General features: G+C 36.4%; 1 protein-coding gene, 1 long non-coding RNA gene and 1 pseudogene across 7 annotated transcripts in view; 2 read left to right on the plus strand and 1 right to left on the minus strand.

Moving 5' to 3' along the window:
• The window catches only part of HERC4 (HECT and RLD domain containing E3 ubiquitin protein ligase 4), a 130,104-nt gene extending 114,278 nt beyond the window's left edge, over window positions 1–15,826 (plus strand). For all 6 annotated transcript variants that reach the window (XM_073878926.1, XM_025850288.2, XM_073878927.1 and 3 more), the window contains 5 exons: window positions 621–687; window positions 3,220–3,302; window positions 8,047–8,230; window positions 12,848–12,950; window positions 14,608–15,826. In XM_073878926.1, the coding sequence (XP_073735027.1) occupies window positions 621–687; window positions 3,220–3,302; window positions 8,047–8,230; window positions 12,848–12,950; window positions 14,608–14,816 (646 nt within the window). In that variant the 3' untranslated portion in view covers window positions 14,817–15,826. The remainder of the gene's footprint in view (window positions 1–620; window positions 688–3,219; window positions 3,303–8,046; window positions 8,231–12,847; window positions 12,951–14,607) is intronic.
• Window positions 20–2,599, minus strand: LOC141370312 (uncharacterized). The gene is made up of 3 exons (XR_012374236.1): window positions 2,190–2,599; window positions 1,343–1,376; window positions 20–488 (listed from the first exon to the last, which is right to left on the minus strand). It is a non-coding gene; the product is annotated as an uncharacterized lncRNA (long non-coding RNA).
• Window positions 4,159–4,849, plus strand: LOC112807370 (ferritin heavy chain pseudogene; annotated as a pseudogene).
• Window positions 15,827–18,562: the final 2,736 nt, after the last annotated feature.

Genomic DNA, 18,562 nt, shown 5'->3' on the forward strand with positions numbered 1-18,562 from the left:
AAAGTGACGAGGGTTTTAATAGGGAATGGGAAATGTACAGAAAGCTTTCCTTTCAGGAATAATTCTATTTTGTTCTTGTTGAATTTCTAAAATAAACAAAAGCCCTTCTGATATTGGAGAACTCTTCATGTTACCCAGATTCCAAATTTCTACTGAAAGACTTACATGTACAAAACCATTTGCTAAGTTTTTAGTAATTTAACAATATTTTGCAAATATCAGATAATAAACTTAGGAAGGTAATGCTTCCTGAGAGTAGTTAAATGATTTATTTGGACTTCTGATTACCTTCATTCCTAGCTGGAATATGTAAAGTTTCTTTTTATTTATTACATAAAATGGAATAGAAATTGTATATAAGTAAGAACAAATGTTGAAAATGGGTAGATATATGGCCTTTGTATTCAGAAGAAGAGATAAAAACCTTAGAGTGATTTTTTTTTTTTCTTCAGAATTGTTCATTCGCTAGCCACTGTATATCTACCATTCTGAAACAAATATAAAAGTATAGATTAATAAAAAGATTTTATCAAGAATGAGAAATATATATTTATTCATAACCAAAATAGTCAAAATACCCAATAATGTTTTACCTCAAAGAAACGTGTATTGTTTTGCAGAAGCATGCAACAATTACTGGATTATCCAGAAGATGATGTTGAGGAAACATTTTGTCTTAATTTTACGGTAAGATGGAAAGACAGAATAAGACAGAATAGCCTGATTATTCCTCATCCCATTTATTTAACAGCTGTGCCTTATGGCTTTGGGTTTTTTTTTTTTTTTTTATTTTGATGGGTGGAATTTTTAACCCTTTAGCTAACATTTATTGAGCATTAACTATATGCTAGTCACAGTATGTACATTATTTCATTTAATCCTCATAACAGTCCTATGAGATTAGTATTACTATCCTTATTTTACAGATGAAGAAAACTGAAAACAATCATTACATGTCAATAATAGTATTTATACCCAGGCCTGTGACTTCAGAGCCTAGTGCTTTATCATTATGCTAAAGATCCTTTACAAATACAAGAGGACCTCTTTATTCAAGTATTCATTTTTGAGTCTGCAATTACAAGAATGTTTAGAGAAGCAAAGGTTATTGTACATTAGAATATTCAGTAATGAACTTACCACTTAAAAGATTAATTCCTACTCAGACATCCCTTTCTGCTTCACACTAATATTTGTCCTTGCCCATTTATCTTACTTTGGAAATGACATACCACAGTGAAAATGCAAATATGTTGGAATGTTATTTGGAAAATGAAATTGCAAATCTTGTCAAAGATACACAATTTTGTTAATTCAGTGAAAGGGATGTTGAATAACTTACCCATCCAAATGCAAAGCCATTGACAAACAAGGATCTGGCAGAAGTAGACAGTTGACAAAGAAGAGAAAATCAGCAAGGATTATGAGAAGGCACTTCAGAATGGAATGATTTGAATATTATAAATTAATCTCTTGGGAAAATGGTAAAACCTTTGGTTTTCTTTCTTTTTCTTTTCATTTTAAATACATTGTGTGTTTGTCCATCCCCCCCCCTGCCCCCGCCAAGAGTCCTCTTTATGATCTTGAGGTCAAATCTGACAGATAACCATATTCTGCTATCCCACAATTTGCCAAAAAATACTGTGTGCCCCCCTCAAAAAAGTTTATCCATTTTTTTATCATTTTAAGAATTGGCACATAGTACAATTGTAAGAAAATTTGGTAGATTTAAGATGAAATAAATGAATTTATTTTAACAATTTTTTTTTCAAGAAAGGTCCTCCTTGGACTTTATTTACTATGAAATTTTTAGTTCCCCATTTCAACTGAATGGTTGGTTTTGCAATGGTTTAATTCTTCAATTCAGTTTCCCTTATAGCAGTATCAATTATCTTTGAATCTTTATTGATTATCTCAATGGACTGAAACATTGGGTTCCAAACAATATAATTTCTAACTTATCAATCACCAAGTTTGTGAATGGTTAGTATATTCAAGAAGTATGGTAATTTAAACATTCCTTCTCACTGCCATTTCTTTCACAGAAATTTTTAGTGGCTCTTTATTGCTTGCATAGCATTAGATCGATAACGGGCTTCAAAAACATTTGTAATATGACTTTCTAACTTAAATTGTATCCCTCCATTCATATCAAGTTTTATCATGTCACACAGTATTCTCTCACATACCTTATCTTCCTGTGTTTTAGGGCCATACATTTTCAGAACTTGATATTTACTCTCATATCCATCCTATCCTATCCAGTCTCTGTGCTCAGTCAGAAATCCTGTCCCCTCTCAGTCTTTTGAGAGCCTACTCATCCTTCTAGGTGCTTTCCAAATGACATTTCTTCCTTGAGGTCTTTCATATTTCCTCCACGTAGAAGTAAGTGTTCTTCTGTGGTCTGATAGCGTTTTGTTCATGTCTCTATTATAGCATTTATTTTATTATAAGAAGTTGTTTACATAACACATTTCTTGTCTTCAACTAGATAGTAAACTCCACAGCAGGGATTTATTCATCTCTTATCATCCCACTGCCACCACAGTGTTTTCTAGATGGTGGCAGGTACTAAAAGAAAATGTTCTAATAGAAGAGGATAATATTCCAAAAAGAGGGACTAGAAAGAGAAAAGATACAGATGTGGGATTGGTAATATTAATAGGAAAATTAGCAGACTAGTAAGGAAAATAAAAAGTTTAAAAATAATTGACTGTCTTTATAAATCCAATTAATAGCATACTGGAAAAATCACCTGTGATCAAGAATGCAAACAAGGCAGATACTAGGAATACAGTAGTAGTAGCTGTCATGTGAGGAGAATGCATAGCTGGTCTGGGCTGCATACATTTTGACACTTAGATTCTGTCATGTGTACAAGGAAAACATCCTTTCTAATATTTTACTTTTGTAGTGATTGTTCTAAAAAAGTTTTACACATAGTAAAGTACTCAGTTTCCTGTTCTTAACTAACCAAACACTTTGTAATTTGTAATTAACTAGTCACGGTAGGATTTCATAACTACCTCACGGTAGAAATGAAAATTTCTAGTTGTGGCGTTATGCAGAATTGACAAATAAGCTTATGGTAGTAACAGAATTTTACCTCAACTTTATTCTTATATTTAATGAGAGAAAGGTAGAATATAATAATAGATTATTAAAATCTAATAAGTTTTGAGTCTGACATTGACTTTTTTTAAAAATTTAAATTAATAGATCACAGTTGAAAACTTTGGTGCAACAGAAGTGAAAGAGCTGGTTCTAAATGGTGCAGACACAGCTGTTAACAAACAAAATCGGTAAGTGAATTATAGCAGCATCAGTGGTAGTAATAAGATTCCGTAGGCATTTTTCTTCTGTATATAGAAGCTTGTCACAACCTTAAGTTTTTACTCAGATAAAACTTTTTGAATGGTTAGTAAGAAAGTAACCACCTTTTGCTTCTGAAATCCCTTTAAGATATTACTAAAGTTTGGGATAAAAAGATCATAACCAAGCAAAACAAAGAGAAGGGAGAGGGGACAACCGCAAACTCATTTTTGGAAGCTAGAAAACAGGGGTAACTAACTTTAGCCAACCAGAGAAAGCTGCAATATAAGATGGACTGGGAGGAGCCAAGAATCCTGGCAGCCAGTTCATCAATATAAAGTCTTAGGCATTGAGAATAAAAAATGTTAGAAAGTGTATGGGGTTTAGGGGAATGCTGGAAACAGAAAGATTGCTGTTATAAAAAGCAGTTAGAAACCCATTTTAATTAGCACAGTAGCCTGGGCAGATGATCAGCAATTTATCTTCTGGGGAGATTGAACTAAAGGGACTTTGGATATCCTAGGGGTGGGAGGGAAGACGACTTTGGATTCGAGTAGGGATGGACACAGCAGGGGGTAAGTGGCAGAACTGAAAACAAGTGGATTGAGTCTACAACCACCCCGCCTTGGTACTGTATTTTGGAGGATTCTTTGGATACACTGTCTCATTTTTAAATATGAGTGGATAGGCCACAGTCTCCGCCGAGAGTCGCCGCGGTTTCCTGCTTCGACAGTGCTTGGACGGAACCCGGCGCTCGTCCCCCACCCGGGCCGGCCGTTCAGAGCCAGCCGTTCGCCATCTCTTCGTCGCGCCCTCAGACCGCTCCAAGGCCCTCGCCGCCGCCTTTTCTCAGCCGCCGCCATGACGACCGCGTCCCCCTCGCGGGTGCGCCAGAACTACCACCAGGACTCGGAGGCCGCCATCAACCGCCAGATCAACCTGGAGCCCTACGCTTCCTACGTCTACATGTCCATGTCTTACTACTTTGACCGCGATGATGTGGCTTTGAAGAACTTTGCCGAATATTTTCTTCACCAGTCTCATGAGAAGAGGGAACATGCTGAGAAACTGATGAAGCTGCAGAACCAACGAGGTGGTCGAATCTTCCTTCAGGATATCAAGAAACCAGACCGTGATGATTGGGAGAACGGGCTGAATGCAATGGAGTGTGCATTACATTTGGAAAAGAGCGTGAATCAGTCACTACTGGAACTGCACAAACTGGCCACTGATAAAAGTGACCCCCATTTGTGTGACTTCATTGAGACTTATTACATGAATGAGCATGTGAAATCCATCAAAGAATTGGGTGACCACGTAACCAACCTGCGCAAGATGGGGGCTCCCGAATCTGGCATGGCAAAGTATCTCTTTGACAAGCACACCTTGGGAAACAGTGATAGTGAAAGCTAAGCCTTAGGCTGTCTTCCCATAGCCACAAGCGTGACTTCCCTGGTCACCAAGGCAGTGCATGCATGTTGGGGTTACCTTTACCTTTTCTATAAGTTGTACCAAAACATCTACTTAACTTCTTTCATTTGTACCATTCTTCAAATAATTTGGTACCCCCCAAAAAAGAGTGGATAGCCAAAGATTAATAGCCCTTCAGAACAGTTGAAAAGAATGTCAAGGAAAGCGAAACAATGCAGGATGAAGAACAAAACTTCAAAAGAAACTGTAATCAGTATTCATCTATATGGATTAAAAATTATTCACTTAAAAATCAAAAATTCAGGGGCGCCTGGGTGGCTCAGTCAGTAAGCGTCTGCCTTTGGCTCAGGTCATGATCCCAGGGTCCTGGGATAGAGCCCCGCATCAGACTCCTTGCTCCGCGGGAGGCCTGCTTCTCCCTCTCCCTCTCCCCCTGTTTGTGTTCCCTCTCTTCACTGTGTCTCTCTGTCAAATAAATAAATAAAATCTTTAAAAAAAAAATTCAATCAAAAATTGAAAAATATTCACTTAAAGAAATTTGTCAAAGAAATGGTACCAAAAAGCTTTCCAGAATTGAATGACATGCCTTAAAAGACATGCCTTAAAATTGAAAGCATGGAAAGTGGGAGGAAAAAAAAAAGACCTACCAAGGCAAAATAGAATTTCAAAATCCCAGGGGAAAAAAAGGATCCTAAAACCTTCCAGGAAAAAGAAAAAAAAAAAGCATGCTATATACAAAGAATTAAGAAACAGAATAACATCAAATTTCTAAAGAATGACACTGAAGCTAGGAGATCAAAATTGTGGGAAAAAAAATACTTTTTAACTTCGAATTCTGTATCAAAACTATCAAGTATGTGAGTGTATATAAAAACATCTTCATGCATCCAGAGTCTCAGAGAAATCTACTTCCAGTGCAGTTTTCTCAGGAAGTTACAGGAAGATGTGTTCTACCAGACAAGGAATTAAACCAAGAAAGAGAAAGACACAGGATCCAGAAAAATAGGATCCAGTATAGAAGAGAGGCAAAGAGAATTCCTTCTGCAGGAACAGCAGTGTGTAGGTTTAGGAAGAGCAACCAAAGTGGGTGAAATCAAGAGGATGGAATACAAATGATGCTCCCTAGAGTTGAATGAGTCTAAAGGAGATTGACATTTCTGTTGAAGTTAGGGATCAAGTAGCAAATTAGAGAAACAATTGACTGCAGAAGTTCTTTTTAAGAAAAGGCAGGTAACCATAAAATAGTCTAGCTTAATTCTGAATGTTTATAATCACAAATATGTTAACTTTAGTGAATAGTGAACCAAAATTGTTATTATGGGAGCTTTTGGGGAGACAAAGTGAGAATGGGGCAACTAAATAAAAGGTAAATCCTCATCTTCCACAATAGATAATCAGTTCATTAGATTATATTTTAAATTGAAAATTAAGGAATAACAATATAATTAGGTTGTTGAAGTTTGAAGGTAAATATCAGAGGGAATAGCAAAAAGTTAAGAATTTGCCTTCAAATATCTGAAATTTCTAAAGGTGCAAGACAGAACTGCTTCGTTCTCTACTGTGTAGAGCTAGCTTATTGGCTCTCGCCAGGGACTTTATCCAAATGGTTATAATCTTAGTTCTGCTACTTAGAAGCTGTGTAACTGTAGGAATGTCTCATGCCTCAGTCTCCTTTTCTGTAAAATGGGATGATAAATTGTACCTGTTTCATGGGGCTATCTTGAGGATTAAATGAGGCAATAATTCTAAGATGCTTAGAATAGTACCTAGCACATGTTACGTGCTCAGTAAATGTTGGCTGTTAGTATTACTATTTGACATTTTAAACTGTACATATGTCTTACTTTGATAGCTGTTTTTAAAATAATGTGAAAAAGTTTAGGTCTTTCTAACTATCCTTTCTTTTAAAAAAAAATCTTGGTTTTGAAAAACTGATTTAGAAAGGTTTTTTTCCTGCTTTTAAAGTCTCTAGTTTTTTATCTAGTTTAGAAATAATTTGAAGAATTTTTATCTTTGTATTACCAATCCTAGTTAGATAATGAAAATGTTGAAGATAAAAATGTTAGCACATAAAATAATTTAGCCTTTTGTGTTTAAGGCACTTAACTAGTACAGATAAATTTCACTTTCCAATTAGATGAATTATAAAATTATGCCGTTACAAAATTATCTGCTTCTTTCCATCAGAGTCTAATAGCATATGCTACTGACTTTTCCTTAGGCCTCTCCAGTTTTACAATGGCCTCCTGTAACCTTTTTTTCCTCTTTGTAAATTCACTTTGGAATTATTTTATAATTTGCTAAGAAGATTATCTGTAGATAACTGAATTTACCAATATTCCCATTTGTAGAATTACCCTTTAAGACAGGAATATAAAATATTGAAATCCTCTGGTACCCATTCTCATTATTTGTTTGACTTAGATAGCTGCATAAAATATTTATGGCTAACAGAATAAATTGAATAAAACTGTAGTGCTAATTACTGGATTACTGGGTAAAGGGACTTTTTTCTTTTATAGTTTCCTTTACTATCATAATGATAACAGGCAGCAAAAAGCATCAGAAGTGTTTGTGTGTGTATGGGTACCTCTGTGTATACACACATACTTTTGAAAAGAAAACTACTTGTAATCTTTAATGATTATCCTAAAAGAGTGCTTAATAAACCTTTCGGGTATTTAGTTTTTAAAATAAATTTTGTTGGGACACCTGGCTTGCTTAGTCAGTAGAGCATGTGACTCTTAATCTTAGAGTCATGAGTTCAAGTCCCACGTTAGGCATAGAGCCTACTTAAAAAAAATAAAAAAATAAATTTTGTTTTCAGATTCCTTGAAACCCGAGGAAAAACAGACTGTTGTTTGTCTAATAGTCTGAATCCCAAAGCTCTCATTTTTTTATCACCTGATATTTTTAACAGATGACTCTCTTTAGGGATACATGTGGAGTGGTGCATATAAATCTCAATAGTTTGTGAGTATTGAAAAATTATTTTGATAGACATTTGTGTCATCATTCTTCCCATTAGGAAATGACGTTTCACTTCGGAATAGCCTCATTTACATTAGGCTGTGAATGATAAGTCTACATGCCTCCTAGGTAATACCAGATTTTTGTATAGAAAGAATAATAAACTTCTCCATTAAAGACTTTATCCCCTTAGAATCCTAGTCATGCTTTCTCAGTTTTAAAGATAAGTAACAAAAAGTACAGGAGCACTCAAACTTTTAATGAGACTACATAGCTATTCTCCATAAAAAAAGATTTTTATATTCTGTGCCATGTGTGCCTTTTCATTTCTAGGCAGGAATTTGTTGATGCTTATGTGGATTATATATTCAATAAATCAGTGGCTTCCTTGTTTGATGCTTTTCATGCGGGCTTTCATAAGGTCTGTGGAGGAAAGGTCCTTCAACTCTTCCAGCCAAATGAACTACAAGCAATGGTTATTGGAAATACAAATTATGATTGGAAGGAACTGGAAAAGGTAGGGGAAAACAAATCTATGAAATTGTTTTAATGGAAAGGCAAAGGAAAATATGGTTTATTGATGGAAAAATTGCCCTCTCACTTATTGTTTTCCATTTTACACTATATTTACAGGAAAACACTGTACCCTTCTTATTCCACAATGAATGAATTTTAGTTGTATATAAGTTAGATAGCATTTTTTATTTGTGGTAGTGATAGCTTTCGTATGAAAAATTATGTCATTTATGACAGAGGTCAGATAGAAGTCCCAGCGAAAACTGAGTTTTCATTCTGCCCAATCATAGGAAAACCATTATGAAAAGCACTCACATTGCATAAGATCATTGTTTCTTTTTTTCTGATTACTCTCAATGTTAAATTTTTTAGCAGAGTAAATAATATTCATGATCTTCATCACTAGTGCCTTAGCCAATAAAGGGATTTTTAGGAAGAAGATTGGGAATTATAAAACTACTTTTTTCTTTTCCTTCTTCTCTATACAAAGAATTCTCAGATATTTCTTCAGATAAACATTGAATAAAAAGTGCTAGGTTAGGGGCGCCTGGGTGGCTCAGTCGTTAAGCATCTACCTTCAGCTCAGGTCATGATCCAAGGGTCCTGGGATTGAGCCCCACATCGGGCACCCTGCTCCGCGGGAAGCTTGCTTCTCCCTCTACCAGTCCCTCTGCTTGTGTTCCCTCTCTCACTATGTCTTTCTCTGTCAAATAAATAAATAAAATCTTAAAAAAAAAAAGTGCTAGGTTAGATCAGCTTTGAGAAAGATGTATGCAAGTTTGACTTACAAGTTTTTCCATCTTTGTTCTGTACCCCTGAAGCAAATAATACATTATATGTTAATTTAAAAAATTTCAACACACACACACAAATAAGTTTTTCCATCTTTGTAATCTAAAAAACCTCTAATACAATTTTTGCATAAACAGTTTGATACAGGGGCACCTGGGTGGCTCAGTCCGTTAGGCATCTGCCTTCGGCTTGGGTCATGATCCCAGGGTCCTGGAATCGAGCCCCACGTCAGGCTCCCTGCTGAGCAGGGGAGTCTGCTTCTCCCACTCCCTCTCCCTCTGCCCCTGCTCCTGTGCTCTCTCTCTCTCCCTTACTCTCTCAAATAAATAAATAAAAGTTTGATATATAACAGCACCTATTAAGTTAGCTAACATTACAAAATACAGTAAGTCTCACAAGGATACAAAGGATTGGGAACTTTGATACACTGCTGGTGAAAATACAGTGGTATGGCCACTTTGGAAACAGTTTGGCATTTTCTTAAAAGTTAAATATTTACTTACTACATGAGCTAGCAGTTCCACTCTAAGGTCTTAAGTTATGTTCACACAAAAATCTGTAAACAAGGGGGTATGGGGCATTATTGTTTAATGGGTATGGAGTTTTGGTTTAGCCAAAGGAAGAGTTCTGGAGATGGATGGTGGTGACGGTTGCATAACAGTGTGAATGTACTTAATGCCACCAAACTGTACACTTAAAAAGGGTTAAGATGGTAAACTTTGTTAGAGGTATTTTACCACAGTCTTTCTTAATTGTGTTTTTAAAAATCTGCAAACATGTCAAAAACTGGAAACAACCCAGATGTGCTTCAGTGGGTGAATGGATAAACCAACCTAGGGTATATCCATACAGTAGAATACTACTGAGCAATAAAAAGGGATACACTCCTGATACGTGCAACGGCTGGGATGACTCAGAGTCCTTATGGAGCATGAAGAAGCCAGTCTCAAAGGATTATATATTGTATGATTCCTTGTATAGGACATTTTTGAAAAGACAAAACTATGGTGAACTGGGGCTAGGGGTGGAGGGAGTATGTGATGGGAAAGGGTAGCACAAGAGAGTTCTTTGGGGTGATGGAAGTGTTTAGTATCCTGATTGTGGTGGTAGGTACACAAGTCGTTACATGTGCTTAAAACTCACAGAACTATACACACACCAGAAAAAGCCAATTTTACTGTGTAATAATTTAGAGAATACATGTTTTAATTTAAAAATAATTAGGACTTCTAGTTAAACACACTAGAATAAACACATTTATCTCTGCTCCTTTCCAAAATCTCACTAGAATGACAATAAAGGAATAAAAATAGGAATACACAGAGAAAACATAAAAATACCATGAACAAGAGAAAAAAAATAGTTTTGGAAGACAGAAAATGGAGGGATGAGTTGATGAGTGACTAGAGCAAAGAAAACTGAATTCTGAGCCTCCTGAGGGACAGGGTTTTTAAGAGGCAACCCATTTCACACCCTAGAATTTCTAAAAGGCTCAGGAATTGGTACATCATGTTACTGTGGTGGCAGGATGCATGGTTAGGCTAAAAGCAATAGAATTACTTCACAGCTAATTTTAGGAATTGTTAGACTCCTCGGGTTCTCTCTCTTACCCAACAAAAGACAACTCTAGGGAAAGCCACAGAATCTGGGAAACCAGGAATAACTGAGGAAAGCTGATAGGCAAGCTTAAATCCTTCAGGAAGGAGATTGAAGATTTCTTTTTTTGGTTAAATTGATCTGCTAAAGAGGAAAGCTGCACTATCCTTAAGGAGACCCCAGTGGAAATGGATTCCACCTCCAGTCACCCTAAAATGAAAATGATACAATGGCCTCTCATCACACTTTACATCCTACACAATTTGTCCCTTTTGCCTCCTATCATTCTTCTTCTCACTTACACTACTTCAGCCTTAATGGCCTCTTTGCTGAGCCAGTCTTGGGGCCTTTCTATTTGCTATTTCCTATGCCTGGGACTCTTTTTACCTTGATAATTCCAAAAAGGTTCTTGCCCTTACTTTCTTTTGTGTCTTTATACGTTCTCAGAGACCTTTACTGGCTATCATCTAAAATTGAGTGTTAATGCACACACACACCCACATTCATACCCTGTCTCCCTTTCCTGCTTTATTTTCTCTTTGAATTTGACTTAATATAAATTTTACTTAATTGTCGTCACTGTCTATTGCTTCTTCCCCCCACTAAAATGTAAGCACCATGAAGGCAGGATTTTTGTCTCTTTGTTCACTGCTATATTCTCACAGCCTAGAAGAGCACTCAGTAAGTACTTAAAACCTCACTTGAAGATATAATTGATAGAAATATTCATTTAGTAAGATGGTAGTTTAGTATATTTTAGTGTACTTAGTATACTTTGTTTTCTTCCATTTTATATGTGATTCATTATAATTTCAGTGATTATGATTTGTGATTTTAAATACTCTTTCTTTCATCAGGACTGTGTACACATTTCCCCAGAACCATTTAGAGGTTTTTAAAAGGGAAAAAAAAGAAAAAACTTGAGCCATTCTCCTTTCATTCCCCACTAACATTCTCACAGACTATAATTCTTACCCATTAATCCATTAATTGATTGCTAGAATTTCAGCCATTTTCTCCAAACCTGTTTACAAATAAATAGCAAGTATTTTGTAGATTTCAAGAGATCAGTCACTGAGATAATCGTGGCTGCAAATAGAGCCAAAAATTTTAAGAAACCCATTAGCAAATACTTACTGAGCCCCTATGGATACCTAGTACTGTGCAGGAGATTGGGGAGACATCAGTAAATAAGATTGAAACATGGTCTTTGCCCTGTAGTAAGGAAGGTAGACATTAAATAAATTAACTCTGATGAATACAAAGGAAGATGTTCAGTGAATATAAAGAGGAACTTAACCTAGGCTACACAAATCTGGGAAAGCATCTCAGTAGATGGTGGTCTCTACAAGTAAGGACTTTGTTCACTGCAGTTTCCCCAGGGCTCCAAATTTTGACTAAAACTCTATATGTTGAATGAATGAATGAATGAATTTGGGGACATTTAGTCTGAGTCCTAAAGGATAAATAGAAATTAGCCTGATGAGAAAAGGAAGGAGGAGGATGTATTAAGAGGTCTAGGCTGAGAGAACAGTGTGTCCAAAGGCCTTGATGCTGGAAGGTTCTAAGAACTAAAATTGAAGGTCAACTGTGGCTAGATTTTAAAGAACACTTCACAGTGTAAGATTTACTCCTCTCCTTTCTACTCACCTTTTCTTAGTGCTAGTATGTTTTCTAAAGGAGAAGTACACTAGCTCCATTGCTGCAGATTACCCCAAAATTTAGTAGATTAAAAGTAACAGTGAACATTTATTTTCCCACTTTCTGTGGGTTAGGATTTCAGGAATGGCTTAAGCTGGTGGTTTTAACTTAGGGTTCTCTCATGAGATTGCAGTCAAGATACTGATTGGTGCTTTAGTCATCTGAAGACTTAATTAAAGATAGATTCCCTTCCAGGATGGTTCACTCACAAGACTGTTGGCTAAAAGCCTATTCTCTCACCATGAGGACCTCTCCGTAGGGCTCTTTGTCCCCTTAAAATGGGACCTGACTCTCCCCAGAGTGAATGATCAAAGAGGTTGAAGCCACAGAGTTTATGATTTAGTCTCAGAAGTCATAATGATTACAGAGTCAAGCCTATACGCTGTGGGAGGGGCTACACAAGGGCATGAGCAGTAGGAGGCAGGGATCATTAGGGGCCATTGTGGAAATTGACCACCACAGAAAATTTGTCAGATTCAAGACAAAACTAACATCACTTAATATTAATGAAAGATTATGTTGTTTTTAGAATACAGAATACAAAGGGGAATATTGGGCAGAACATCCAACGATAAAAATTTTTTGGGAAGTATTTCATGAATTACCATTGGAAAAGAAAAAACAATTTCTGTGTAAGTATTTCTAACTGGTCCTGTGTTTTATGGGAAATGGAATTAATGATTAAACTATTTTTGTAGGAGATTAATTGATTACTTTGTTGGATAAGGTTTTTTCCTTATTATTATTCCAAGGTACTATTTTTAATTTTCAGTTAGAGTAAATTTTTGATCTGCATCCTTCTTTTGAAAGCTACATTCAATTTGCCTCAAATAGAATTGGTTCTTTCAAATGAAAACAAATTCTAACACTGATTACAGTCAACTAGGGTTGTGATTCCTTTTAGAATTTCTAAAAAAGGGGACGCCTGGGTGGCTCAGTCATTAAATGTCTGCCTTTGGCTCAGGTCATGATCCCAGGGTCCTGGGATCGAGCCCCGCATTGGGCTCCCTGCTCAGTGGGAAGCCTGCTTCTCCCTCTGCCACTTCCCCTGCTTGTGTTCCCTCTAGCTGTGTCTCTGTCAGGAAAATAAAAAAAATAAAAAAAATAAATTTTTTTTTTTTTCCTAAAAATTTCTGGAGGATAGCTTTTTTCCTTGTTCAGTCTCCATTTTTTTTTTTCTTTCGGCTTCTGCATCAAAACTTCGGGGAATTTCTGTAGAAAATAGAACTTTTGGACTCTGTACCTGTTTATAACCTAATTTGTGTGTCTTTCATCTGTTAAATGTGTATTCTATTGAAATGACACTCCTTATGTTTGTTTTTTGTTTTTTTTTTAATTTAAATTTTGTGTACAGCGCAGTATTGGCCTCTGGCGTAGAATTCATTGATTCGTCACTTAAATTCAACAGCCAGTGCTCATCATAACAAGTGCCCTCCTTCATACCCCTCACCCATCTGGCACATCCCCCACCCACCTCCCTTCCAACCCTCACTTTGTTCTCTATCATAGACTCACTTATGGCTTGTTTCCCTTTCTCCTTTCTTTTCTTTTCTCCCCATATGTTCATCTGTTTTCTTAAATTCCATGTATGTGTGGGATCATACAGTATTTGTCTTTCTCTGACTTATTTCACTTAGCATAATACACTCCAGCTCCATCCACGTCTTTGCAAATGGCAAGATTTCATTCTTTTGATGGCTGAGTAATATTCCATTGTATATATAGACCACATCTTCTTTATCCATTCGTCAGGAAATGATGCTCCCTTTGATATTCCTGCTATTGCCAAGAATATTTCTCTCAATCTCTTTGATAGTTGAAATAAAAATTTTGGCTAAATTCTTTTGTATATTGTAAGGATGACAAGTCTTAAGTGATTTGAGTTTTAGCTGTCCATTATATATTTTATTCAAAAATGTTAGAAACAAAACAGATTGAAAAAGGAATCATAATCAAAACTGCATTTTGTATTTGAGCTGCAGACTAAATGGCTATTCCCAAAAGAATGGCTCTCAAGTGTTTTGTCAGGGGCAAGAGTCATTGATTCATCAAACATTTATTAAGCATCTCCTGTGTGCTAACATTAAGATTACACTTTTAAAGAAAAAACTATTGTACGGATGTGTAATTAGTATGTCTCCAAAATCAGGCTTCCATAAATCTAGAGATAGGCTTCCACATTAGAGTAAATGTTAATATAAAGGTTTGCCATGGTGACTGTATAAATAACTTGGTAATCTATATTGTTTTGATAAAAGTGGTTGGCTGAGTGATTTTTTTTCTTGGTAGTATTTTTGACAGGTAGTGATCGCATTCCTATTCTTGGTATGAAGAGTCTAAAACTAGTCATCCAGTCAACAGGAGGTGGCGAGGAATATCTTCCAGTTTCCCATACCTGTTTTAATCTTCTGGATCTTCCAAAATACAAAGATAAAGAAACTCTGCGCTCTAAACTGATTCAAGCAATTGATCATAATGAAGGCTTCAGTTTAATATAACTTTGGAAATAATAACTAATCAGTTAGTTTACTGCAAAAGCATTAAACTATTTGTGTTTTTCTTGTGGTGATGAATTCAGCAAGGTGACAGAGGTACTATTATAATTCTTACTTGCAAAATGTTCAATGCTATGAGTATTCATGAAAGCCAAAAAATATTAATGGAAAGTGAACAAACTGTGTTAATATTAAACTTATTGTACAGAACCATGGATTTTTTTTTGCTATCTTCCAATAAACATACAAGTATTGTGAATACATTAAAGTTTTACTAACATGAATTTTAAGAGTTTGCATATTTCACAAATAATCTGGGTGTGAGTGCATGGAAATGTTGCTTAATTTTCAATCACTGAGTGAAAAACCTTTATCTTTGGCCTGCAATAGTCATTCGATTATTTTTTCATTTTGTAAATAATGTTAAGTTTTGTAATAAAATAGTTATGTTCTGATACCAGTACAGTTTCTATGGTTGTAATTGAACTGAGCTAAAAGGATTAACAATTATGTAAAAGCAAAAAATTAGCATGATGAAACATAATCTTTGCTTTTTTACTAGAATAAATATCCTTGTGCAAATCTAAATTAACAGATAGGAGTTACTTAAATAACTTGTAGTTCTTTCCTTTTGTGAACCTGGAGATGCTACTGATAAATGGGAGGTTATCAGAAAGCTTAATATTTGGTACTAGAAGAACTGTGTCCTACAGCGGCCAGCAATAGAGACTGGCTACTGAGAACCAGCCACTGGCTTATAGCTTCCAGAACTACTGATGCTGCAGGTTGGTATTTAGTCAGAATTTTCAATGCTTTAGAACTATTTCCTTGAATTTTTAGAAACAAATCTTAACAATTTTTATGGTGCTGATGCTTAGTTATCTCCTGTGATTAACTGTAACAGTGAGTTGATGCAACCCATGTGACTTTCTGCTATAATGCAAATATTTATTTTTTAAATTTATTTTTTAAGCCGTGAAAATTGTTTAAGTAATAAAGATTTATTGGTTTAATACTTAGCCTTTCAGTGGTTCTCCTATAAGATTCAAAATTCCTCAATGTCTCAGGAAAGGTCTTTAAATTCTGGATTGAGTATTACCATTGCCATACAAACTGTTTTACAGAGATCTCCAGTTTTCTTAGCTATAATTCCAAAATCCAGAACTCTGAAAAAAATTTGTGTATCTCATTTTGCAGCAAAACTTGAATTGTTGAGGCTATTATTTATGGTATTAAATGAGACTATTTGTACATTTTTTTTGTACATTTTACTGTGGTGATATTAATAGGTTTGATGTATTTAGTGTGTTTGATCTTAGATGCTGCCTCAAGACCCCTGTGGGGTGCTTTAAAAAATTTGTTAACATTCGTAATTCCAAAATGCAAATGAGCCCAAGTATTTTGCAGACGGGATTGTGGACCTATACTTTTCAATTTAACTTAAGAACTTCCACTGGTATACCATAGGTGTCTATTTATATAGAGGGAAGCCCTTAAACATAAGTATTCTCACATACAATAATTTAGCTCAAATTAGCACTCTCCCTCTGAAAATTCATTTTGTACTGTTTCCCTGTGTGTCCATTTCTTGAGGGTAGTGATTGTTCACATTGAAAACACATGTGTATGTGTAAGATGATTTTTTTTCTTTAGTGATCTCTATGCTATGTACTGATCTGTGAAATAGCAGCCACTTTGGATTAATACAGATGGATTTCATTGAACAAATATTTTAACAAGGACCTGGCACATCTTATCTAGGAGCCCAACAGTACAAGGCTTAATTTGGGTAAGTCTTATACTCTTCTCCCTCTGTTGCTGTTAAGACAGTAAGTAACATTAACAGCAGGGAGATTAATGGTAGAAAATTAAAATACCATTGAGGATTTTTCAAATTGCTGTTTGCTTTTTAAAAAATAGCACGAGGGCCACCTGGGTGGCTCAGTCAGTTAAGCATCCGACTCTTGATCTCAGCTCAGGTCTTGTTCTCAGGGTCGTGAGTTCAAGCTCTGCTTTGGGCTCCACACTGGGTATGGAGCCTATTTAAAAAAAAAAAAAAAAGCAAGAAAAATATCAGCTTTGTAGATGAGTGTAGAAAATAAGCAAATACTGAGTTCACTAAATTATAAAGACTGTGATTATGGAGTGGACTAAACTTGAAAATATTTGGCTTCCATAAAGATCTACTAGTAAGAGCAATTATGTTTGTAGCTCCTGTCTGATGAAGTGGTAGAACCAAGACACACATGGCATACAACAAAACCAGAATGCAGTTTTTTAAAACTGGAGACCTGCAATAAAGTCCTAGCCTTTCTTACACTTGGTTTTTACTGCATTTAGTTTAACAAAAAGTCCTCAAAGTGTTAATAGGGCAGTCTTCCCCTGAAGGAGTGTATGGCGAGCTGAGAGCAAGGACACATGTTCTGTTCTCAGCCACTTTCCTGCTCCCTAGCTCTTTTGCACTTTGGCCATCCATATTCCTTACGGTAGTTTCCTTACTCATCCTGTTTCAGTAGCTCCTTTTTTTTTTTTAAGATTTTAATTTGACAGCACAAGCAGGGGGAGCTGCAGAGGGAGAGGGAGAAGCAGACTTCCCACTGAGCAGGGAGCCTGACTCAATCCCAGGACCCTGAGATCATGACCTGAGGCCGAAGGCAGCCGCTTAAGGACTGAGCCACCCAGGCGCCCCGATACCCTCTGTTCTTGCCAGTGCTTGCTGATTAGTGAACTACTCCTAGAGAAATTGAGAAAAGTTTGTTTCATGGAAGTCTACCTTCTCTGTGAGGCCAGCCCCCAGAATGGAGTGTCACACGCAGAAGGGAACTCCCCTATTTTTTCCTTTCTCAACCCTTGCTATACTTTTGAATCACCTGGAGGTACCTTTAATACTATGCACAGGCCTCCTCATGCCAATTAAATGTTCTCTAAAGAGTGATGCCCAGGTTATACTTTTTTTTTTTTTAAGAATTTGACAGAGACACAGCAAGAGAGGGAACACAAGCAGGGGGAGTGGGAGAGGGGGAAGGCTTCCTGTGGAGCAGGGAGGCGGATGTGGGGCTCCATCCGAGGACGCTGGGATCATGACCTGAACCAAAGGCAGACGCTTAAGGACTGAGCCACCCAGGCGCCCCAAAAAAAGTTTCCCAGGCAATTTAATAGTCACAGTTGAGAGGCACTCAAAGTGGGAAGGAGAGGTCATTAGACCACTTCTCCTTATTTCTGGTAACATCCTAGCTTAAGGCTTTAGATTTCATTTCTGAGGAGAGGTTATGGTGTGCATACACACACTGCCCTTCTAGGTTACAAGTCTAGGAGTTGAGACTGCTTTCAAATAAAACTTACCAAATAATGCCTCATAGGTGGGTGATGTAAACCACTGATTGAAAGCACACCATTATTTTCTATACCATGAAGAGCAGTGCTAACTAAACCATCATGTATCATTAATTAGGGTATTACAGTGAAATATATACCGCATTAACCAAGGAAACTTGGAATAGTACTGAACACAAGGCTTAAAAATTAGCCGTTTTCAAAACATGTACTTAGCTTAACTAAACTGACCAAACACCACCTTTTAAGGTATGTAAGGAGATTTTTACAGGTAATTTTTTTAAGATTTTTTTTTTAAAGATTTTATTTTTGACAGAGACACAGCCAGCGAGAGAGGGAACACAAGCAGGGGGAGTGGGAGAGGGAGAAGCAGGCTTCCCGTGGAGCAGGGAGCCCAGTGTGGGGCTCCATCCCAG

This window comes from Callorhinus ursinus, unplaced genomic scaffold (genome assembly GCF_003265705.2).
Source record: "Callorhinus ursinus isolate GAN/ISIS: 27379988/994484 unplaced genomic scaffold, GSC_fseal_2.0 scaffold31, whole genome shotgun sequence".
NCBI classification, from domain to species: Eukaryota; Metazoa; Chordata; class Mammalia; order Carnivora; family Otariidae; genus Callorhinus; species Callorhinus ursinus.